The 25,587-nt window shown below is 36.8% G+C and overlaps 1 protein-coding gene across 1 annotated transcript in view; it reads left to right on the plus strand.

Annotated features, from left to right (window-relative positions):
* CPED1 (cadherin like and PC-esterase domain containing 1) overlaps positions 1-25,587 on the plus strand; it is a 300,745-nt gene that overhangs the window by 60,605 nt on the left and 214,553 nt on the right. Inside the window, exons 4-5 of the mRNA XM_007459334.1 lie at positions 9,691-9,797; positions 15,761-15,836. Of these exons, the coding sequence (XP_007459396.1) occupies positions 9,691-9,797; positions 15,761-15,836 (183 nt within the window). The remainder of the gene's footprint in view (positions 1-9,690; positions 9,798-15,760; positions 15,837-25,587) is intronic.

The following is a 25,587-nucleotide window of genomic DNA, read 5'->3' on the forward strand; positions in this document are numbered from 1 at the left end:
TCTTAGGATGTAACTGGAGATCTGAAACATAAGAAAGGTTAAGAAATGTAAATTTGAGAGTCAGTGGCAGGGAAGCAATAGCTAAAGCAATGAATGTAAATAAAATCATCAAAGGAGTTGAATTTAGAGAGAAATGGTAACAAGTGAAATGAAAGGCTAGAAATTTGGGGAGCTGCATGTATTGAGGAGGGTCTCAAACCCTGAACTTGACCTATTTTTCAGTCTTCTGTATTTTAAATACCATCGGAATTGTCTTTATCAGAGAATCCATCTTGTATAGAAAATAATTATTTTTCACTTTCTGCATTGTAGTGTAGATTGGTTTTGTAATACAACATTCTTAGTATAAAATACTTGGTGAGATACGTAATTAATATGTGTCTAGTTACAGCCATATACTTAACAGTCATCATCTTTTTTTTTCTGGAGAATATGTTTATTCTGATTTTTTTAAAAAAAAACTAAAGTCCATACTTCATTCAGATTTTTAAACTTTTTACCTAATGTCCTTTTTCTGTTCCAAGATCCCATCCAGGATACATTACATTTAGTTGTCGTGTTTCCTTAGGCTTCTCTTGGCTGTGACCTTTTCTCAGACGTTATTTGTTTTTGATGACCTTGGCAGTTTTGAGAAGAACTGGTCAGGTGTTTTGATGTGCCTCAATTGGGTCATGCCTGGTATTTTCCGATTAGTATAGGGTTATGGTTTGTGGGAGTAAGACCACGGGGGTAAAATTCTCATCATATCATATCAAGGGTATAGACTATCCACATGACTTATCACTGTTGATATTAACCTTAATCACCTGACAGGTAGTGTTTGTCAGGTTTTTCCACTGCAAATTATACTTTTATTTCCCCTTTCCATACTGGACTCTTTGGAAGGGTGTCACTGTAAGCAACTCATGCCAAAGGGCTAGGAAGTTGTGATCTACCTCCTTGAGTCTGTAGTAGCTATGAAAATTATTTGATATTTTTCCACACCAGAGATTTGTCTCTTCCTCCCCATTTATTTTTTTATTCAATAATTTGTTTATATCAGTATGGACTAGTGGATATTTATTTTATACCAATATTACTTTACTTATTTTTTGCTCAAATTGTTCCAGTTTTGACCATTGGCTCCCATGCCCCTTTAACATACCTCCATCACTGCTTTTGTTCATTTGTTTGTTTGCTTGTTTGGTTTTGAGCTCTTCCTCATTTTCTGGCACTGTGATGCTCTAGGCTCATCTTGTACACTTACTTTTCCAGCCCTTGAATCAGCCATATCTCCAAGGACCCCTGGTTCCTCTTATTGGAGAATGGAATTAGAAACCAATATCTGAGTGTTAGGTGCAGTCTGAGTTTTAAATTGCTGCAGAGTTCATTTCTTTCAAGGTCTCCTAAGCTGGTGAGAATTCCAGACTTGTAGAAATTTGGTAAAATGCAATAATGAGAGTTTTCTCCCAGATAAACAGTAGTCTTGAAGCAGTAAAAGTTCAAACACACATGCACACACATCTAATCAGTTATACTTCAATAGAAGACTATATAAGTGGCATGAAAATCTTTTTTTAAAAAAGTCACTTTAAAAAAAGAGAACAGGGCTTCCCTGGTGGCGCAGTGGTTGAGAATCTGCCTGCTAATGCAGGGGACACGGGTTCGAGCCCTGGTCTGGGAAGATCCCACATGCTGCGGGGCAACTAGGCCCATGAGCCACAACTACTGAGCCTGCGCGTCTGGAGCCGGCGCTCCGCAACAAGGGAGGCCACGATAGTGAGAGGCCCGTGCACCGCGATGAAGAGTGGCCCCCGCTTGCCACAACTAGAGAAAGCCCTCGCACAGAAACGAAGACCCAACACAGCCAAAAATAAATAAATAAACAAATATGGGGTTTAAAGAGAAAAGAATATTATTATTAAAAAAAAAAAAGAGAACAAATGTATGGATACCAAGGGGGGAAAGGGGTGGGGTGGGAGGAATTGGGAGATTGGGATTGATACATATACACTACTGATACTATGTATAAAATAGGCAACTAATGAGAACATACTGTATAGCACAGGGAACTCTACTTAATTCACTGTGGGGACCGAAATGAGAAGGAAATCCAAAAAAGAGGGGATATATATATCTCCGATTCATTTTGCCATACAGTAGAAACAAACACAATATTGTAAAGCAACTATGCTCCAATAAAAATTATTAAAAAAATAAAAAAAGCCTATGGGACTTCCCTGATGGTCCAGTGGTTAAGACTCTGAGCTCCCAATGCAGGGGGCCTGGGTTTGATCCTTGGTCAGGGAACTAGATCCCGCGTGCTACAACTAAAGATCCTGCATGCCGCAACTAAGAGCACGCATGCTGCAACTAAGACCGGGTACAGCCAAATAAATAAATAAATATTAAAAAAAAAAAACCTATGGAAGGAAACTTTAGCAAGCCTTCTAAAGTAAACATTTCTTGAGTTTATTTCATAGAAATAAACTTATCTATTTCTTTTCATGCTCTTCTTAATGGAAAGTTCCTTTAGAACAGGAGTCTTTTAACTTTTGCAAGAGTTTAAGCATAATGTTGCTTTCTTGAGCTTGTGAGTAGGTTAGAAAAATTTCAGGAGTTCAAAACTCTTCACAGAAACAGTCTCCAAACCTCTCTTAGGGCAGAAAGCTGGTAGACATTAGGGCAGGAAAAACGTTATCCCTAGTGTAGATTTAAAACATCAAGGGAGAGAATGGTTTAGAATTTCTGTGGTGAAACACAAAGTTTTCATCATCAGCTCTTAGAGGTTAAGGAGCCAGAGGCATAACAAGCAAAAATCCATGACCAGAGTCTTGGAGCAAGAAACCAGATTTAATTAGATTTTGTGACCATGTTATATAATGCATTGAAAATGTCAAGTTTCAATATATATGATTTCTTTCAAAATGAATTCTGAAAATTGAAATATATAATCCAGTAAACATCTACTAAGTGTCTACTATAATCAGTGTTATATACAAGAACTTGAACGTTTGTTGTTCTTAAAGAAAAGCCATGAATAAAATTAATTAAGTATGGGTAGATCCATCGTATTAAGAATACAGTTAAGGGAACAGGTTAATGCAGCTTGGTTCAGGAATGGCTAATTTATATTCAGACAATCTTGTGGTAGAATCAAGCATAGAACCCAATTTATTATTAATAAGTTAATAATGTATTCAATAATGTAAACTATCTACTAAGTCTGGTAAAAGAAGGATACAGAGAAAGGAAGACTTTGTATGTGATAAGAGTCTTATAGTTGTGAAGGAAAGGTTGTACAAAGGGAACAGTGAACATGTGAAATATCCTCATGTTATAAAGGAATATTATGTATTATTTAATAATTGTTATATTATAAAGGAATATTATGTATTATTTAAAAATTAAACATTTTCAGTATTTCACACTGAAATAAAACAAATTTTAGGAAATCACACTACTGTATCCTTAAGGAATATAATAGTATAATACTATGAATAAGTAAATGAGACTTGGCTTTAGTAGCTATGTATCTTAAAAGTTCCTGGACAAGTTTCTTTTCCAAGTCATACTTTATAAATCTTTTCTGCTTCAATCAAATGTATGTGTTCACAGAAAAGTTTCTAATAAGTAAAGCACTTGGAATCTGCTATTAGTTTTCATAATTAATATTACAATTCTTTAAATGCAGTGACTGGTTACCTTTGTTTTTCTTATGTACTTCTCTCCTTCATTCTTACAAAGAACCAAAATGTATCTTTATGTCCTTTTTAAAAAAACTACTCTAATATTTTTTCTTATTATTCATCCATTTTTAATTTTTACAAAAATATTTCAATATCCTAGCATTTTATTGAGTCTTAGTCTCAATAAAAGACTGCTCACATTCAGTTATTCATTCATCTATGCATTTAGCAAATAGGTAGCAAATACTTGTTAAATTCCAGCCACTGTTGTAGATACTGAGAATACAGCAGTGATTAAAATAGGCCCTGTTCTGCTCTCGTGAAGCTCACATTCAAATGGGGATAGACAGACAATAAACAAATAGATTAGAAATACATAATGTGTCAGATGATGATAGATGCTATGGAGAAAAGTAAAGCAGGAATAGACTTGTCATTCCTTGAGAATAAACAGCATTTATAAGAATGATGCTATCTCAGAGCTCTCCGTTGTTCTCTGGGTTGAATTACTGATCCAGTAGACTTTATCAATGAGGAGGTCATTTGAGAGCCAGGAACGATTGTTTGCTTTACATGGCAGCCTGACTATGAGAGACTGGAAGTATTCTAAAGGCAGCCTCACTCCTTAGGGCAGATGCTTGATTAAAACAAAAACAAGAACAAAAACCTTTAAAAATAGCTCTTACTTTTAACACTGAGATGTTAGGTGGTTCCTGAGAATGCTTAGAGAAGGATAAAAGCTATAGTCAGTGCCATATTATGTCTGAATGAATAAAGCTGGACCCTGACATCTCCTTCTAAAATTGTCTGTAGAGTTTTCATTGCTTCCAGACCCAACCCTATGGAGGCATGATAATGAGCAATAATGTTCTACAGTTTATGGGGAGGATCCTATAGATTTTTCATGTTGAGATGGAGAATGGAACATCCACATCCTGTTTTCTAAGAACTATGTCCTATGACCTCTCTATTTAAGGGCTTGGCTAGCCTGATCTGGGAGCTTGTCCTGCTCTGGTTTCTTTGTGACAGGGAAAGAAATCATTTTAACCATCAAAAAAAATCTGAGAAACTTTTAGAGGTTTCTTTTCAAAAGTAGGTAGAAACCCAGTTAATATTTACAGTTCCTGAGTACATGTGCAGTTGAGAGCTATCTCCTTTTACACATGAATATTTCTCTTACTTCAATTACCAGTGGTACCACTAATAATGTTTTAGGATGCTATTGCTGGGTGAGGGTCTAGGAATACCTGAGTTATACCTGTTATAGTCTTTTTCCTCCAAGGTCCCAAAGGAAAACAGACACTGGACAGTAGTTGAGAAAATACCAAAGCTAGATAGTTCCTCTTTGTCTCAGTTTCTTCTTCTGTAAAGTATGTGTAATAATAGTTTCTACTCCATAGTGTTGTTGGAAGTTCTGCATAAGTTAATACATATAAGGCATCAAAAGCTAAGTGTCTCTGTTGCCTCCCTGTTTTTTGAAGCAATAATGATGTAATGATCACAAACATGGCTTCTGGAGCTAGACTTCCTGTATTCAAATTCTCTTCCCATCACGAACTAGATGGCTGACCTTGGGCAAGTCATTTAACCTTTCTGCACTAAAAAAAAAAAAAAGAAAGAAAAAGTATATCTAGCAGGGTATTGTATAAAATAAATTAATTAATGCAAATACTCGGAACAGTACCTGGCATACTCTAAGTACTCAATAACTAATTGCTGTTGATTCATTACCACTACTACTGCTACTATTCCTTATTTATTAGTGTGGCCTTGGCGCCCAAATCCTAATGCAGTATTCTAAAGAATTAGGCTGAGTCACATAAAGGTCTCCTTTCCCTGTGCCAGGAAAACCTAAGAAGCCATCATCCAAATTGGCCAGGATCTGCTTTGCCTGTTTTTTCCTGAATCTAAATATATATATATATTTAAGTTACTTTTTATTGGAGTAGAGTTGCTTTACAATGTTGTGTTAGTTTCAATCCAAATCTGACTTCTCAGCTCTTACACTAATGTCGACCTTCAGGGGACAAAAGAAATACATCAAGTAAGACCAACACCAAAAATGTTTGCCTCAGTGCCTAGAAAGAGCCTGTCCTGGGCCACATATAACTGTGGCAACAGCCCTGAGACAGACTGAATGTGGAAAGAGTCCAAAGAGAGAGTGTGAACAAGAAAGAAATGAAGGCAGGTCCACCTAGGAGTGGGTCCTGGTCCACTTTAGCAATCCAACCAAAAAGACATAAGGGAAAAAGATGGCTACTGGCCAATCGGTGTTTTTCCAGGCTTGTTAGAGAAAGAACGACTTGAAGAGGCCACACTTCAGTCCTTGCCAACTTTAACATGGCCAACCAAATGTCTTTGGAGTTGAAGTGACCTTATTCAACCGTGCGAAAGAGCACGGCCAAGGATGGAAATCAAAGGGTATGTTCAGACATCCTTTAAAGACCAACTGAGCAAATATCAACTGCCTATAGTCATCTCAACAGAACCAATTTACCTAATGAACAAGCCTAATTCATTGAGAGCTAAAGCATGGAACATCAACTTGCTGAATGAACAATTCATGGAAAACTGACAAACCAGTGTTTTATACCAGTTGTAAGGACTGTTTGCTGCTACTAAAGGCAGAGCCCAGGCAGAGTTTGGGCCAGGTCGGGCCACTAAGGTAAACTACAGAAAATGTGGGAGCTGGCCTCAGATGTCAGTGGCTGCCTTGTAGGATATGAACCCAAAACTTCTAAGTTTTCAAATGAAAGCTGGATTTTTATGTGAATTGTGCTAACATTTGCATTTTGACAAACGCTTAAAATTAAAAACAAAAACAAAACAAACCCTGTGCAGACCAAATGCACCCTATATGCGGGCATTACACCCACTGTGTGCCCGCAGTCTGCAGTCTCTGCTGTACGCATTGTCCACTAAACACTCATGCTTTTAGGTTGTTGAGCGTGGCCCCAAAGCTTCACAGTATATAGTAATTTGTAATCTTGTTGAGGAACAAATTTGTATCCCACATGCTCCAAGGTTGACTTCTGAATGTTATTTACTTCACTAGTGAGTATGCTTTGCTCTCTGCCCAGTTTCTAGATTTCAGTATGGTTTTGGGAGTTTTTTAAACCAAGCTTGAATTCATAGCACCACTCATAAAACAAATAAAGCTTTTTTCTTTAAAAAAGGGCTGTGGGAATCAGGCAAGGGAGCAGATTTCTAGATAGAAATGAAGAGAAGTTGAAAAGGTCTACTTTAACTAGAAAATTTAACTAGGAAATAGAGATTTGGAAGTTTGATGTAGAATTCAGCAAGGGTAACAATAGGAATTTTGAGTGGAAACAATCAGCATTGTTTTCAGACCGTGGTAGCAAGAATTAGGCAAGAAGGATATGAAGAGATCGCTGAAAATTTTTGGTTATACTTTACTTCATTTTAAGAGGAAATTGATGTGCTATACAGTATTTTTGAAATATTAACTTTTCACTTAAAATTTTAATTAAATATTTTTGAGAGATGAGAAATATCAAGAAATTGTGTGATGCTTTATAAGTTAGCCTAAATTCTTTTTGATGTTTAGATTCCTTATAGCTGCTAAGAGCAGTGACTGTCTGCCCTTTTGTTTTGCTATTTACTTTCATATTTCTAGTACAGTGTTCGGCTCAGAGGAAGTTCTTAATAAACTGAATACTTTGAATTATTTAAATGTGTCTCCAGTTTCAAACATTTATGGCTTAAATATGTATTTCTTTCTATCAATTCTAGAAATTGTGTGTATGCCTTGGGTAGTGAAGGGGGGCATGCTTCAGACTTAGAGGAATATAAAACATACTGTTTTTTAACTCCCAAACAATGCAGTCCATAATATGAAATTCCTCTTTCTCTGCATATTCTTATCTTCTTAAAATATTTAGTTGTGTATATTATAACAGGAAGTTTCCTCTAGGGCTTTAGTGTTTCCTGGGCTAGAAGTAATATCGAATGAAAATAGTCTCTGTGTTTTCCCTTTTGAATCCATATCTAAGGTTTTGGCTGAAAATGCCAGGTGCACATTTAACATAAAGTATTGGAATCATCATAGAGTATTAGGTTTTGGCCATTGGAATCTGCTTGTAGTTTCCTTCAAAGTGAGAGTGCATGGGACAGGGTAGACCCTTGACACCTAAGGCCTGATGGCTATTACCTGGATGAGATCTCTCCCAATCCCCAATCACCAACATCATTTCTCCATGTTCTTTTGAACTGTTGTGCTATCTTCCAGCATCTTGAGATACATCAAGCAAACAGAGAAGCTCTAGGACAGGAGCTCAGTTAACTTGAGTTCAGTTGTCTGGATCCTTTTGTTTGGCAGAGAGGTTTCCCTTCCAGCAACAGGACAACTATAGAGGGACCAATAGCTCAGACAGCACAGGACTTGTCAAATGGAAAAGGACTTGATTAGTGCAGAGTGAAATTTCATTCTTAATTGTCATAGATATTCTTCCTCATCAACTTTTTTTTTTCCTGTATAATTCTTCTTTGAAAGCATTATGGTCTCAAGTGAGAAATTCTAGGAAATTTTTAAAAGATAGAATTTGGAGGCATTGGATATTTTCTAGCTTTTTGAAGCCACTAATAATGCAGGAACTGACTTGTGAGGTCTGGCATAAATAGTTACTTGAAGGAACATTTATCTTAGTATTGATCAACAAAAGATGCCATGTGTACAGCAATTGCTTCATTTTCTAAACCGGATTTCCATCCAAACTGGAGAACATTTCCCAGGTAGTACCAATTCTTTTATATATTACTTAGTGTTCTTTTTCTGTTTTTTTTTTTTTTCTTGAGATAGATATTTCTATATTGTTTCTGAAGTAATGTGTTTACTACCCTATCATTAGCTAGTTATTCATTCATGCATTTAACAAATATTTCTAAAGCATCAATTATATGCAAGGTAAGCTGATACAAATTTATGTAAATAGATCAAAAAGAATAAGGGAAAATAAACCCATATATAGCCACATAAATGTTAATTTTTAAGTATTCAATTACTTATGCGAGAATGTACTCTGCTGAGATTATTTTGGCAAGTAACTATGCTTTATTGGCAAAGAACTTTGTTCTTGGTGAAATAGATGAAATATCTCTTTAGTCTGTGTTATACTCTGTATTTTAGAGTCAACTCTGTCTATAACTAGAACACAAATTCCTTTTAGACTAAACCTATCTTAAATTTTTCATTAAATTTTATTTTCTACCTAACATAACTTTTTCTTTGTAAGAAAACCTATAAGAGCATTTTTTTAAATTAATTTATTTAATTTATTTATTTTTGGCTGTGTTGGGTCTTCGTTGCTGCGTGCAGGCTTTTCTCTAGTTGCGGCGAGCAGGGGCTACTCTTCTTTGTGGTGTGCGGGCTTCTCATTGCAGTGGCTTCTCTTGTTGCGGAGCATGGGCTCTAGAGTGCAGGCTCAGTAGTCGTGGCACACGGGCTTAGTTGCTCCACGGCATGTGGGATCTTCCCAGACCAGGGCTCGAACCCGTGTACCCTGCATTGGCAGGCGGATTCTTAACCACTGCACCACCAGGGAAGCCCCTTAAGAGCATTTTTTGATTTTCAAGATCTATGAAAAGTAATGGTAATATGGAGGCCCAGAACAAAATGTTCGATGTTTTGACTTCATATCGTTATAACTCTAGCATCTCTTAAAAGACTTTATAATTTTCTTTCCTCCCAATCTCCAATTAAGATTTTATAAATTTATAAAATTAGTGATTTGAAACATTCTAATTTTAGTCTTTTAAAGGAATTTTATGATATAACTTAAGATAATTGGATTTTCCCTAGGATACAATATTAAAGTGTTATTTCTGCTTAATTAGAAAAGGTGAATTTTAGTTACTTTGAATATATACTTTTAAGTATATTCAGAATCACTGTTACTTGTGTTTTAGGATTTAAATAATTACATTCTTTAATCTGAAGAAGTAAATGGTGCCTTTAAAAATCTGATAAGAAATTGTTTGTTTTTCCATACTCTTTTGCTGTTAGGTGATTTGGGCTCTTGGGATCTGCTCGTTTGCCTGTCTTCTGGGAAAGCTGATGGAAAACCTTGCATATCCAAGGAAGACATGTGCCAGTTAGGTTTACATCAAAAGGTAAACATTCTTTTGCAAAATGTGCACAGATTTTATCAGATCTATGAACCAGTACTTCCTGGTCCATAATGAAAAAAAGAATACTGAAAAACTGGAACCGTTGAATCTTTGGAGAAAATTTCAATGGCCATGCCTTATACACTTTACCATAAATTTTCACCATTTGGGTTTGATAAGATCCCCTTCAACTTCAGCTGCTACCAATAAGGATCCAGTTTTAGCTAGTGGGACCCAAAACTTGACATTGAAATACATAGCCCATGGAGTGTTGCTTACCCTGGCCACCTGTTCATCCAAAGTAGTAAAAATTTTATTTACTAGATCCCTATTTTGACTTTTCAAACTTAAATTGATATCCTGAATTATAACAAACCTATATAGTTTTTATTAACTTTTAAAATTGACATCCTATATCTACTATCGTGTGTAAACTTTTATAAATGCTTCTAGAAAAATTAACTAAAAATTATCAGATGCCTACAATGTGCTAGTCACTGTGCTGGAAAATTTGTATATGCTCTATTTTTGGTAACTTTAACAAATCTGTGAGAAAAGTGTCAAAGCCAATAGCTATTTTTCAGTAGTAAAAGAGTACTATAGTAGCTACCGTGATCATTTGATATTTCTGCAATTGACAGTTGTGATCACTCCTTCCTTCTAACTCTTTCCTTCCTTGACCTTTAGACTGAGCACATTCTTTCGCTTCTTCTTGTACATCTTTGGCCATCCTTTCTGTGTCCTTCAGAGCCACCTTTTCTCTGTCCGTTCTTTAAATGCCTCTGTTCCCCAGCACCACCCCTAACGTTTCACCTACCATTTGTAGTTGATGACTCCCAAATCTACATCTAAAGTTCAAAGCAGTTTCCCATGCTTCAGGCTTGCGTGTGTAACTACCCACTGAGCATTTCCACTTAGATGTCACATAGGACCTCAGACTCAACGTAGAGAAAATGAATTCGTTATTTTCCCTGGTAAACTCACTTCTGTGCTTGCATTTAGAAGCTCTGCAGAATTGCTCTGCTGGTCATGAGCGTGATTAACCACTCTGTCACTTCCTAAGATAGAAATCTGACCTTCACCTTTGAGCCCTTCCTCTCTCTTGTCATCTGCATTCTGTCAATCATGAATACTAAGGAATGTAACTTCTAAATAGTTCTCAAATATCTTACCTACTCTCCATACTTACTGCCTTTATTCTGATCAGACAGTCACCATGTATAACCAGGACAATTGCTGAATCCTCCTCAATGATTTTTCTGAAGCAAGTGTTTTGCCCCTGAAATCCATTGGGCTCTCAGTTATCAGAGTGAAAAATGTAAAATGCTGAATTAACCTGGTTACTCCTGTGCTTAAAATCTTGCATGGCTTCCCATCAGCTACAGGATAAAGTCGACAATATTTGCTGTGTGTATCAGTCAACCTCCCAGCAGGAAACAAATGCCATACACCAAACGATTTAACTGAAGAGAAACTAATGAAAGAGCTATTTACAGAGCTTTTGGCAGGATAAGAGAAACAAAAAAGATTAGAGGCACCCAGGGACCAGCAACATCATAAGGTTTTACCACCCTTGGTCTGAAGAAGGGTGTGTACAATAGAAGGAATTGTATAGCAAAACCAAATAAGAGCCGGAGCCAAGAAAGAGGGATCCGTGGAAAGGAGCTATAAACATAGGGGAATGTAGCCATTGCCAAATCATAGCCCTGCAGAGAGGAAGCCAGGAAGATAAGTATTCAGCCTCTCTCTAGTCCCACCTTCCAATCTCTTGCCAAGGCCTCCTCCTGAGAACAATTCTAAGTGCTTACATATTTGTTTATATACATTCTTTACATATGAAGAGACTGAAGCACAGAGACATTAAGAAAATTACTTAAGTCCTCCTAGCTAATAAATGAAGCATCTAGGATTCAAACTCTGCAAGTCTGACTTTAAATTCTGTGTTCTTAACCATATCACTATAGAGCCTTTCTAAATAAATATTTAGCTGCTGCACTTAAAACCTATTCTAATGAATATTCTTAAAGAATACGCAAATTCTAAATGATACATTTAGATAACTGTCACTTTGGAGCATGAATAATTTGAAGTTTTGTGAACCATGACTTATTTATGTAAACATAAATATTCAAAACAGAAGTTGCTTCAGATCTGTTGGGTATGTGTTAGGATTGTTAATGACCTTAGAATGAACAAAGAAAGGGCACCTGCTTGGATGAGGATTACTCACCTCTTCAGAGCTTTGGAATTTAAGTGCTTAATGAAAATGATCTTAAGGTCTGTTATAGATGATGAATGACCAGGAGTCTCTCTAGCCAGGAGGAAAGTAACAAGGAATTTAAAACTGTATTGGTCTGTGTGATGCTGAAAGTGAAGCAAGGTCCACTATTTGGGGTGACACTAAGTTTAGTAAGTGGGGCTCTATCTCACCTCTAACAGATCCTGGTATTTCAAGAGCAGAGAAATTCGTTTCTAGTTCTGAATGTTTGTAGGATTAGCAGTCCCTGAATCTGGGATGCTGTTTTTAGTACTTGGAGCACTGAGAACTACTGAAATGGCTCTTATTTTACAGCGTGCTAGGACATTTTCAGGTGACCGTGATGGAGTGATAATTACCTGGGAGAGACATGGATGTTAATAAGACTTTTTTCTTTGATTTTCTTTTTTCTTTGATTAGCTGGTTCCCTTCTTGCCATTAATTCTCTTCATTATGGATGATACGGAACAGATTTCAGAGAAGGTCTGATAAAAGATGTGAACATCTGTACAGATCTAATGAAGAAAAAGGACAGTTCCCTAAGATACAATGTGACATGTGTGTCACTCTCAATGTTCATGAGTGACCAAAAAAATTTTTTTCCCTGGGTGCTTTCTTACACTTTATATAAATAGCTCATCTCAAATGTCTACTTTCCTTAATGAGTTAATGGTATTACTGTAGTTTTAGTTTTTTTGAGTTATAAACACTTTCTGAATGTTTATAATTAACATCATACTGTTGCTCTTATTAATGAAATATGTCTCACAATAAGAATGATTTTTTTTTTCCCTTTTGCTTCTGACGGTATGTAATGAAAACAATTTAGATTACCACAGAGTAGGAAATATTTTTAAATGCACATTTCCTTTCTCCCAGTTTGATCTCAGAAATATTCTAGGGCCCAAATGTCATTATTATTTTTTTATATGCATTCTAATCCTTTCAAAGATACAGAAACTTCTGTGCCAAGAAAAACAGATGTCTATATAAAATATACACGTGCACACTTGCACACACACACACACACACACACACACAAACACACACACATAAAGCATTCAAACCCAGTACAAAATCGGTATATATTAAAAATGACTGTTGGGGTGGTAATGATGTGTCAGTGTAGCTTCATCAGTTGTAACAGATGTACCACTCTGGGGGAGATGTTGATAATGGGGGAGGCTGTGTGTGGGTCGGGGGGGAGTGGGTATATGGGAAATCTCTGTACCTTCTGTTCAATTTTGCTGTGAACTTAAATTCTATTAAAAATAATTATTGCAGTATTAAGCTGGAGAAGCTCATCGTATAGAAGTCAGCTAATCCCAGTGAAAACTTCTTTATGTTCCACTTGATAATGATGCAAATCTTATATATTTTATGATATACATAAAAATAATAAAAAGCACTAGGATATTGAAGAACATTATTAGGTTTAACAATTAAAAAGTTAATTAAGAAAGTTAATACGTGTAATAAAGTTGATTTAGCACAGCCTGTAGGACCCACAGCCTTGTATGTGTTTATTTTTTTGTGCCAAGTTGTTTAGTTTAACTGCTTAGCTTGGTGCTCAGTTCCAGAGTAGAACAGAGACGATATTTCTAGTGTCACGTGTCACCATGGTCATGTCATCTTCTTCTACTCTGAATTCCAATGATGTGCTTTGGAGGAAAGAGCAGTGGAAGAAGTTACTGGGTAGGGGATGGGAAAGTGAGAGCAGCTGCTTCCTTCCGCTTGGCTCTGGTTTTTTGAAGCAAATGCTTTGTTGACCCTGAGTCAGTTCATCGTTGTGACCCAAGGTCTCATGTGAAAAGTCATCTCTCTGATATGACACAACAACTACCCTTGTATCTGAAATCTGTGCAAGCTGTACTCTGTCTTTGCAGCATTTACACACATTCTTCTGGCCCGTTAGTTCAGTTACTGTTATCCATTTAACCAGGGCTCCGCTAGTCCTTTCAGTTTGTAGAGGTCAGGATGGCATACCAGGGATGCTCTAAATGTCTGCAAGGCCGGCATGTTTACTCTGAGCCCTTCAAGAAGTGGGAGAGGGTTTTCAATAGGACCTGTGTCCATACACAGCCTTCACTACTACTTACCTAATGCTGTTTCTTTTTCTTGGCCCTTCTATCCGTTAAAGATTCTATTTAGTCAATAGCAACTGAGTGATTTTTTTTTCTTAAGTGGAGGAAAATGGTTCAAGTTTATTGACTTTTAAACCTTTTCACAATCTAATTTAGAAAGGTTCTTTGTGTGTTAACAATAACAGCAAAAGCCCCAAGCCTCTAGGATGGGTTCCCCAGACCTTTGCAATCATGCTCTGTCCCTCCCTCCAGATTTTCATAGGCTGAACTGAAAACTTCAGGACTTTATGAAAGCCCTTCTTCTTTTCCTACATTTAGACTCTAAAACTGATCACTTTTGAATTTGAGAAATGTAGACATCCCTAAAATCTAAAGTGTACTATACACTTTTCTCAATTCTCATATTCACAAGAGCGGATTCTGCTGAAGGCCGGGCTTTATTTATGCATGACCTGGGCTGAAGTTTACAGTTTGCTGAATAAACGGTAGAGTTAACAAGATTGCAAGGGTTAGAGAACTTTTAAACGATGAACTGTTTCAAAGCACTTTAAATGAATCCTTTTTTAAAAACTACAGCTTATGACTGAATTATTGAATTGATCAAAGCTTAGAGCGGAAGTGGTATTTAGAGACCCAAGGCTCTATTTTACAAATGGAGAAATTGAAAAGAAGTAAAGTGAAGGGCTCAAGATTCTGATTTTGTTACATGCCAGAAGTGGGACTACAACCCATGTCTCCGGTTCCCTCTTTTCTCCAGCTGCAGCTGAGTTCTTTTTATCCAATCAGGCCAGCCAGCCACAGTAAAGAAACTCTAATAAGTTTTTAGGGTAGAGTGAATTAATTTGAAAGTAATCAATAATTGCTCAAAAATGAATCTGATTTTCAAGCTGATTTACACTGACTCTTTCTGTTGGTTTTAACGAGGCGTTACCATGTTTGGCATTATTTGGGGGATTTAGCTGAGAATAGCTAATCTGTCAATTCAGAAGAGGAGGGAATTAAGCTTGCTTGTATCTTTTCTTTAAAAATTAAAAGATATGTTTGAATTTATGAAAACATTTATGAAGCTTTCTATGAACAAATTTTTGTTAAAATATAGTTTTGTGGTGACTGGGTTTTATACTCTAAAGCAATAAATACCCTTCAGTATGAAGTGAAAACTATAAATGCTAACAGGTTTAGCATTGAATTACCACTAGATGTCCGTGATTCAAATCATTGAGGGCCTTTGGAACTTGGGAGTGTAGTTGACTTTGAGGAATGTTTAGTACTATTTTTTGCCAAAGCAAAATGTGCAACTATCAAGTTAGTAGTGTTACTCTATTTACCATAATGATATAAATTATTTTCTTATTTTTTCTAGCAAATATCATGGCTTTGAAATATATCAAGGTTTTAACAAGTATTCCCAAATATTTTGAAGATTTCTCAGGGCATGTTTTTATTTTATGTTATCTAATAAACCACTCTATTATTTTGGATTTTAATGTTGACTTACAGAGATTTGAAAGTAGGAGGTGGATGGTGTAGACAATGCTTCACATCTGTACCCTGTAGGCTGTTTGTATTTTCTTCGCTTTAGCAGAGAATGCCTAACTCACTAGAATCTTTTTTATTCCTTTCAGGTAAACATATTACCAGAAATACAACATCAGCTTTGCAGAAAGGAAGGATTATGTCAACTAATTAGAAGATTTCCAGGTAATCTTTCATTTGCTTCCTTATGCATAAACCTGTGAGATATATAGGCTTCCTCAGCAGACACCGACTAAGGAGCTCTCAGATCAGCATACTAAGCTCCTTTGTTTATCAATTCCATTATCACACATCTTCCAGAATCCACAAGGTTTTGCCAATGGGAGGACCTTGATAATAAGGAATAACACAAAACATTGATATTCTTTCTTTTAGATTTGCCTTCTAACTTTCTAGATGAATATTCCTTTTCTTCCTATGTATTTGTCTTCAAAATAATTGCTGCTTCATATTTAAAACAATTATTATAGTACTTCTTAATTATATAAAACTTGAGGTTTTAAAAAAATGTATTTCTTTATGTTAAGTGATTCTGATCTTAACAATTTTGTTTCTTCTTTCTGAAGTTCTCTCAATTTGTCTTGACAACTTTAGAAATTTGGGACAAAAATTACCATCTCACTTCCTCGTAGAATCCCAGAGTGGAAAAAACACATCAGATGGCATATGAGTCTTCATAGATGAAATTATAGCCTACTTGAAAACCCATCAGTGAAAGAGTTCCTCACATTTCTAGTTTAAAACCCACTTAATGTTTAATAGTTATGCCCCTAGAAAGTATTGCACTATATAATTAAAATTTAAATCCACATAATTTAAATTATGTTTTAAAAAATTAATTTGTATCTGAGTTGAATCAGAAAACTGGTATCTTAACCCATCAGCTTTTCCATGGGGTTTCTGCTTCTACATCAAACATTAACCACATTGGCATATCCCATTACAAAGACTACAGTCTTCTATTGTCATTTACCAAGGATTAAAATAAAATAAATATAAATCAGCAAATAATCTTTCAATTTAAGATAGTTGTTTAAAATAAATAATAGCTGTATAAACCTGGTTCTGCAGTTATCATTTTATATGACAGGTGTATCTGACTCCCTAATCTGTTTATTTTGTTTTTGTAAACTTTAGCTGGATAGTTTTTTATTTTATAAAAAAATAAGTAATGTTTTCGTGAGAAGCAAGTAAAATATTCCCATTAATGCATTATTAATAAGTATCTAGAAATCCTTTAATTAAGGCAATTTGAAAAACATTTGTTTGTGTTTTGACCAGAACTTACATACTTTTAAAGTGTGTTTTTCTTTGTTGCTGTTTACATTTCAAAATGATTGATTAGCACTGGAGTTAGCAGAATAGAATCATAATAATGAAAACCTGTTTGTAGCCAGAAATGGATTACCAGTTTTAAAAAATTCCCCAAACAACTCTTACCTAAGTTTATATTTTGCTTCCATAAAGTTAAAAAGTTTTTTTTTCTTTTTTGCTTTAAGCATTTTTTTTTCTCAAGAACATCTGTAAGTTCCAGACACATGTAGTCCTTTCCCCACTCTGTCTAGTTTGTAATTTTCTATTTATCTCTGTGACTAACAAGGTAATTTCATGGAATATACGGCCTTTTTAATCGAATTATTTCTCCTGTAATGTTATCTTTCTGTAGCTGAAGATAATTTTCTTAGATGTGTAGCTTTAAAGCAATATGTCTACAACATTGTTTTCTGATATAAGCTTTATAAACAATAGCTGATGTTGGAGACTCTGGCTATGAATATACATTATACATTATACACTATAAAACCAGTATTCACAAGATTAAAAAACATGTTATTTGTTGTGAATGCTGAATATTTAATATTGAATACAGATTAGATAGCATCATGCTGGTGCCTAAAGTTATTTTTATTTTTATTTTTTTTAATAATACACAATGTATTTATTTATTTATTTATTTATGGCTGTGTTGGGTCTTCATTTCTGTGCATGGGCTTTCTCTAGTTGTGGCAAGTGGGGGTCACTCTTCATCGCGGTGCGCAGGCCTCTCACTATCGCGGCCTCTGTTGTTGCGGAGCACAGGCTCCAGACGCGCAGGCTCAGTAATTGTGGCTCACGGGCCCAGTTGCTCCATGGCATGTGGGATCTTCCCAGACCAGGGCTCGAACCCGTGTCGTCTGCATTGGCAGGCAGATTCTCAACCACTGCGCCACCAGGGAAGCCCTAAAGTTATTTTTAAAAGTAAGGTATTATTAAAAAGATAGTAAAACTAAACATAATACTATATACTTTATCCATTTTATTTAAAGCCAAAGTGGCCCATGCTGTTTTGAGCTGTGTTTCATTTAGAGACAGGCAAAACACAAATTTTGAAACCAGAGATTTTAGCTCCTCCGCCTATTAGCTGTTTGAGTTAAATTTGGGGTTTGTTGGTTTTTGTTTTTGTTTTTGTTTTTTAATCTATATAGTGAGTAGAGTGAGACCCATTTCACAGATTTAATTTAAAAAATAAAGTGTAGCTACAGGTATGTCTGTGTGTGTGTATAATTTTATTTGAAGAATGAATCATATTACAATATATATGTATTATGTATCTCCAAAATGGTAACTGGATGATCCTAGATTTGAAAAGTCCAGTAACAGGCCTTTCAATATTTTCTCTCTTCATATGATTGATTATCACTACAGTTTTATGTTTCTGTCAAAAACTGTGAAGAGTCTGAGATTTCACCTACTTTCAAGCTCACAAGTCTGCCTGCCACAGTTTCATGGGAGCTGGCAGAAGACAGGAGACTCCTGGGTCAGAGACAAATGACTTTGTTGTTTGTAGCAATAGCAGCAGACAGATTAATAGCATTTACACTGGTTCACTGAATCCCACCTCCCGCAGGGCAAGTGAAGAGGGCTAGGAGGTGACACTTGTATACTAAGTGGTTTGCATTTCAAGAGCAGAACTCTGACCTTAGGGAGTCTGAATGTTCCTAATGGTCAGTGAGTATGCCTGCCCTTTGCCTCAGAGAGAGACATTATTTTTGTTACACTGGACAAAAACTTCTCTTTGCTCTGGAGTGAGACACTGTCTCTATCTTTCAAGGCTATCTGCTGCATAAATATCTTTGAAAAGATAGTTCAGAACAGATTGTCAGTGCCTCTGTTTGCAAACGATGCAAAAATGTGAAAGATGCATGGAGAAGTATCTCCTAACCATTTCAGAGAAGAATACCTGACAGGTTTTAGCTCTGAAGCTTAAACAATGTATAATTCAGAGCGAGATTTAAAGCCTGGTTGTGCTCCAGTTTTTTTTTATCTATAAAAATAAGACATTTGGCAGTGATCAGTAATGGTGAGATTTCATGATTCCACAGTGCCTTTTTCCCATACAGACGTGCTCTCCCAGGCTTTATCTTGAGCAGTAGGTAGAGACAAGGATGCTATGAAAGGAGGGATGATCATCCTAGTAAATCTGAGTGGGACCTTGCAAGTGTGGCAGCACAAGCAGAGTTTGGGCCAGATATATATGGGAGCGTTTGAAGACAGAGTGTAAGACTAAGACAGTCTGTTCCGTTCCCCAACCACACAGAGTGTACCTGCCATTAGACTTGGGACTCACATTGAAAGGCACAAATCTGTGGAATTTTTACTGGCTAGCACAAAGGTTTATTTTTATCTTGCCATTTAATGCTTTGGTGTTTGAAATCAAATGTTTTCATTGGCCCAAACTTTTTGCTAATGGTTTTTGTTGCTTTTTATTGTTTGGTTTTTTTGATAAAAAGTTTTTTTCCCCTATATTTGAAATATAAGTACAAAATGAAACATCACGGAAACTGTTTTACTTGGGTTGTTTTTGTTCTCCTTTATGATATCCAAGAAGCCCTGGGTAGGAGTGTGCCAAAGTTTTGGCTATTACTCATTCTTTCCAGTAGTTTTATCTTAGTTCTGAGCACTGGCTTTTACGTGAAATTTGAAATGTACCCAGACTTGTACTCAAAGATAGCATTTTGAACATTTTAGGATCTCTGGCCTCATCTTTTTAGTAACGTGAGTACACACACACAAAAAAGGAAAATGGTAAATAGAATTTACACATTCTGTTGTATCGAAACAAGTGTAGACTTTAAAATATTATAGATATTTACTACCAAATATAAAATATATCTTTAAATAACATAATTGAACTTATTTTAAAATATTGACCAATAATAGCTTTTATCTCACGTGGAACTGATGATTGTTTTTAAAATTCTAGGCCTAAAAAATTCTGTTTCTCATATGATATCATTGAAGTATTGTCAGGGAATCAAATAGCCTAGTTTGAATTTAAACAAAGCAACATGGAAATTGTCAATGCTTAATACCATTTGAGGATTTTTATTGATTTCATTTTTTCCTCTCCTCTGCTCTAAGGAATGTACTCCTTCAAACAAGAATGTGAGAAATGAGATTCCCAGTGTTAAAGGAAACTGGGGACTTACCTCTACGAGGCAATCAGGCAAAAACTTTCACAGAAGACCAGAGTTGCTTATTCTCTGTGCTCTCAAATGCTGACACCCCCTCTATGTGTCCTCTGAATGCTCCTTCATGCTTATATCTTTCCGAAGTCTTCCACCTCTGTCCCACACATGATTATATCCTTTGTGCAAAACATTCTTTCCCCAAGTAAAACTCTCATCTTTTTAGTATGACTGACTTCAGCTAGGTAATAGCAGCAAGTAAGTTGATGGAACTAATTCAGACGAAATTACACCCTCACCCCAGTCATAAGCCTCTTAGATGTATTTGCATTTTTATAAAAGAAGCTTGCAAACCCAATGAATTTCTAATTGGTAGAATTTCTGGAAGCGCATTCAAATTCCCACTCAATTCTTCCAGTCCATTATCGAGACTATAGCCAGAGTGATCTTTTCCTCCATCTCTTTCAGAAATAAAACAAGTCTATTGGGCAGTTTGTCTAGGGACTAAAGAGTGAGGCCCAGGTAACTAGCCATCTGATGCTCTGACTCGAGCTGGGGATAGATTTTTAACTAGATCAGAAGTCACACCCAAATGTTTACAAGAGCCTGGCACGTGACATAAATAATTCGTAACAAATACAGAAGCTTGAGAGACCAAATAATCCGCACATTTTCAGTATTTGGCTTGTCCTCAAATGCATAGACTCATTAACATAAGCCATTTGGGCTCCAAGAAGAGAAGAGGAGTTGGAGACATAGGAGAGTTCAAGGCAGTATGGCGTGGCATCACCCAGATATACGTCAGCAGAGTGGCATTTGCTGGGAACATAAAGTTCCCTCATGTTTCTCATATCTGTTGAATTCAGTTACCACTAAGATTCAGATCCCATCTGGCGGCCTGGTCCCTCTCCTTCTACCTCTTTATTCTCGGACTTCTCTCCACTCCTTCCTCTTAGCACATGTTTGCATTTCTCTAAACCCTTGGTAACTCCACCTTCCATTTTCCTCACAAAGTGGTAACTTCGTTAATCCCTAAGAACAATGAAGCTGGGTGTTCTACTAAAACCTTAATCTCTGGAGTTGGGAGGGATTTGTTGGTGTCTCTCTGCCAGTCCTCCTTACTCCCCTCTCTCAACATCCTGATCATTCAGAATATTCAATAAGAAAATCATCACGTTGATTAACTTCTTCTGGAGACTTCAGATCTGCCATCATTCTGATGTCCACACCAATGACCCTTTCATCATCACAGCTCTTTGATCTCATCAAATCCATGACCTTCCTTTCTCTGCAGCTTCTGCCTCCCGCCTGTGTAGCCTTGCTGATTAGTAACTTGCATCACAGACAACTACATCCATCTTTGAGACTTTAAACTAATTTACCACTTTATCATCACTGGCTTTTTCACTCCTTCAATGCCACTGAGCATAGAATCTCAGATGTCACTTTCAGTACTCTTAATTCTGCTACTTTCTCCAAGGCCCTCAGCCATATTTGGCCATTAGAGAGCATGAATAGTAGTCAGTGGAGGTGGATTCTGTTTATCAAGCGTGATTCTGTTTTCAGGCATGAAAGTTCATAGAAATGTTCTTCTCTTTCTTTCCGTATCCTGTTTTAAGTTTTTTGGCCACCCATGAGAAGGAAAATAGAAATCAGATTTTAAAAATGATCAAACGTGCATTTTTTAATTCCTTTTCCCTTTCCCTTTTATTATGCCTTTATTATGCTAGTGAGCCACATTCAATATGAAAAGAATAGAAAATACAGATAAGCAAAAAGCAAGAAAAAATGTAAATTTAGTGAAACTACATAATTTTCCATACTTTTCCTGTTCATGAACAATTTTTACATACTAGAGTACTATGCACTTCAAGTGTGAGCAAATCGTGGCACGTTTATCTGTGGAAAACGATGAAGACATTAAAAGTGATGGGAAGTGGGGGTAAAAGTGATGGAGGGACTTCCCTGACGGTCCACTGGTTAAGACTTTGCCTTCCAATGCAGGGGGTGTGGGTTCAGTCCCCGGTCAGGGAGCTAAGAACCCCCTTCCTTGTGGCCGAAAAACCAAAACATAAAACAGAAGGAGTATTGTAACAAATTAAATAAAGACTTTAAAAATGGTCCACATCAACAACAACAAAATGTTAAAAAAAAGTGATGGAGAGCTACATTTATTGGCATAGAAAAATATTCACACCATATTGTTGAGTTAAAAATAAAGAGGAGTAATCCCAATATATATATATTACATATATTTTATATTAGTATATATTTTACCTATTCATACAATATCTATGTAAAATATATGTTAATAATATATTTTGTTTTAAAACTATATACTTACATATATACATATGTATATTAATTCATTAAGTCCTCACAATGTCTCCATGAGGGAGATATCATTATTATTCCTATTTATCTCAAGTGTAGAGAAATTAAGTAAAATTTTCAGTATCACACATCTAACAAATGGTATCTTCACATAGTCAGTATGAGTCTGGAGTCTGCTTTCTTAACCACTTCACTCATCCAAACTCCTCCGGGTGGCATTCACAGCCTGCCACAGGCTGAGGTCCCTACATTTCTCCCTGGTGTCCTGTTGTCCCCCAGCCTAACTCTCTGCTCAAGCCAGTCCCTCCCTTCACTGTCCCTTCAACACCAGGCTTACTGCCTGCTCCTTTTCCTGCCTTCACCCTAATGACCTCATTTAACTTAACCATCTCTTTAAAGACGTTTTCTCCAAATACAGTCACATTCTGAGGTACTGGCAGTTAGGCCTTCAACATGAATTTTGAGGGGATACAATTCAGCCCATAACAGCCAAGAAAGAGGCAGGGAACTGTGATTGGCAGTTCACCAGATCCATATGGTGAGAGGAGAACAGATCCCCAAAGGAAGAAAGATACTGGACAGATAAAAACAATGGATGTCTATTATTATAGGTTTTTTTCTTTGTTTTTTTGTTTTTTGCGGTATGCGGGCCTCTCACTGTTGTGGCCTCTCCCGTTGCAGAGCACAGGCTCCGGACGCGCAGGCTCAGCGGCCATGGCTCACGGGCCCAGCCGCTCCGCGGCATGTGGGATCTTCCCGGACCGGGGCACGAACCCGTGTTCCCTGCATCGGCAGGCGGACTCTCAACCACTGCGCCACCAGGGAAGCCCTATTATAGATTTTTGATAAATATTCATTGACTGTTTATGATAAAGCCCATGGCATTCTTTAGGCAGAACGAACCATTCTGCCTAAATGATTCATTTTAAAGTAAGGGAATATTCATGTTTCCTTCTCTTTGTTACTTTCTACCATGAACCCCAGTTCTCACATGTTCTCAGACCTTTCTCTGCTCTCCAGAGCTAGCTAATATGAGAAATTAATTCGTTCTGCTCTACTTTTCCTCTCTCAAGTATACCCTTTTTTTCATTCGATATACTTCAACACATAATAATAATTTTATGGATGACAATTTTAGACACCATTGCAGACCAGTCAGAATTTAATGGAAACTATTGAATCATGCAAATGCAGCAATCATCTACTGAGTTTGGCCTATCCATAAAACTGAACACTCTGCCTGTGAGCCATAAATCTCTAAATGGACTAATCACAGACACAATCAAATGGAGACTTTGAGAAAACGATAGCATCGCCTTGCTTCATTTCCTTGAAAATGGGAAAAAATATTTGCTGCTTATTATAGCCTGTTAGTCGTAAACTACGTAATTCTTCTTTCCATTTGGTATATCTTAAGACTAAGAAGCAAACTTGTCGATGTGCCTGGTATATATACTGTGACGTGCTTCCTGCCCGGCCACTGGCAAGACAGGAGGGAGGGTCAGTGGAGGCTGGTAGCACTGGGGTATGAGGGTCAGTGGGAGCTTTGGGAGACTCACTTTTTCTTTGGGAGAAGCTAGATCGAGCTCAGTGACCCAAAGGTGCTTCTTGCTCTGGTGTTGCTCACGATGTTTTACTTTGCACTTTGAGCATCAGGACAGTGTGAAAGGGACAACACGTCCATTTTCCAGTAATGGAAAGCAGCATAATGGCAGCTCCTTGACATCCCGGAAGTTGTGCTAAAGACCGGCTGGTTGAGGGAGCTGATTAATCTCTCTGCTCTTTGGTTAAATGGCCCTGACCTTTTAGACTTGAACTGGTTTGGTGAATCTACATTTCTGGTGCATGACTTGTGTACCTCCTGCCATCATGTAGGTATATTTACTTATTTCACCTCGGGAGTTTGTTATCTTGTGCCAAAAAGTGGGACACACGAGGGGCAAGATTGCGTAGCACACTTGCAACAATGTGTGTGATTCTGATGATTAAGTCTGATTTTCAACAGACCATAGAGGAAGAGGTGATAAGAGAGATACTTACTTTTGTTGTCCAAATCTTTCCAGCAAGTCCCCATTTACTTATTTCTGTGCTAAACATAGTAGAGTAGCACTGCGTCTAAATGGCACCAAAACAACTTGTTAAAACACGAACAACTTTAAACAACAAAACTGAGTTCCCTTTGCATTACGTTATAAAAACTCAGTGAACTATGCTTGTACTTCATGGATTTGTTTACCCTGTTTGCCCAGCCTGCATCTATTAATCAATAGTTTATTCCTCGCTGTGTGTAGATACGTTCCGTGACTCAATATGTTGCCCTCTGAAATAAACTCTACCATATTTGTTTGCCTTTTCCTCAACAAAAACATTGCCCAAGCAGTATTTGTGATATTTTCCCCATATCACTTCTTCCTGAGCCACTGTATTTGCAACAGAAATGCTAGCAGAGAATCTGAAATCTTGATAAGATGCCTCTCAAAAACATAACTTGCTTTAAAATAGATGAAAAACCTCTTACAGAAATGGCCAAACTTTTTATTTTAAGCCATCAGGGGCTGCTTTATTTGGGGATTACAAGAGCTAGATTAAGAAGGGGGCAAAATGAAATCAAGTTCTAGAATTTATCTGCTGAAGTGGTGAAAATTCATCCTGAAACTTACATACTTGCCTTGTTTTTTGAGTAAACTCAATAAGCAAAAGAGAGCTATTCTATGATTTTGATTCATTTATTTCTGTATATATATACAGAGACAGAGAGAGACAGCGAGAGACAGAGAGAGACAGATATTTTGGTGTTGGAGGATATAGTATGTTGAACTTCAAGAAAATCTCTTACCCAGTCTCCTTCTGGTGGTAGAGGTAGATACTGAACAACAAAAACAAAATTACAAGTGTTATGAAAGAAAAACAATGTTAGTAGGTTTGCAGCGCTCATGGCTTGTTCATTCATTTTCATGGAACTCCAGGGCTGGGAACTGACTTTTGATTTGCAGGATATCATTGATATCAGGAAATGAAAACCCACTAAAGTGATGCATTAGCCCCAAGGCACACAACTTCATAAAGTGTATGTTACATAACACATTTATTCGTGGGAAGATGATGCTTGTTGTGACTAGTCTCTTGAAGTTCTC

Source organism: Lipotes vexillifer, unplaced genomic scaffold, assembly GCF_000442215.2.
Source record: "Lipotes vexillifer unplaced genomic scaffold, Lipotes_vexillifer_v1.1 scaffold116, whole genome shotgun sequence".
NCBI lineage: Eukaryota > Metazoa > Chordata > Mammalia > Artiodactyla > Lipotidae > Lipotes > Lipotes vexillifer.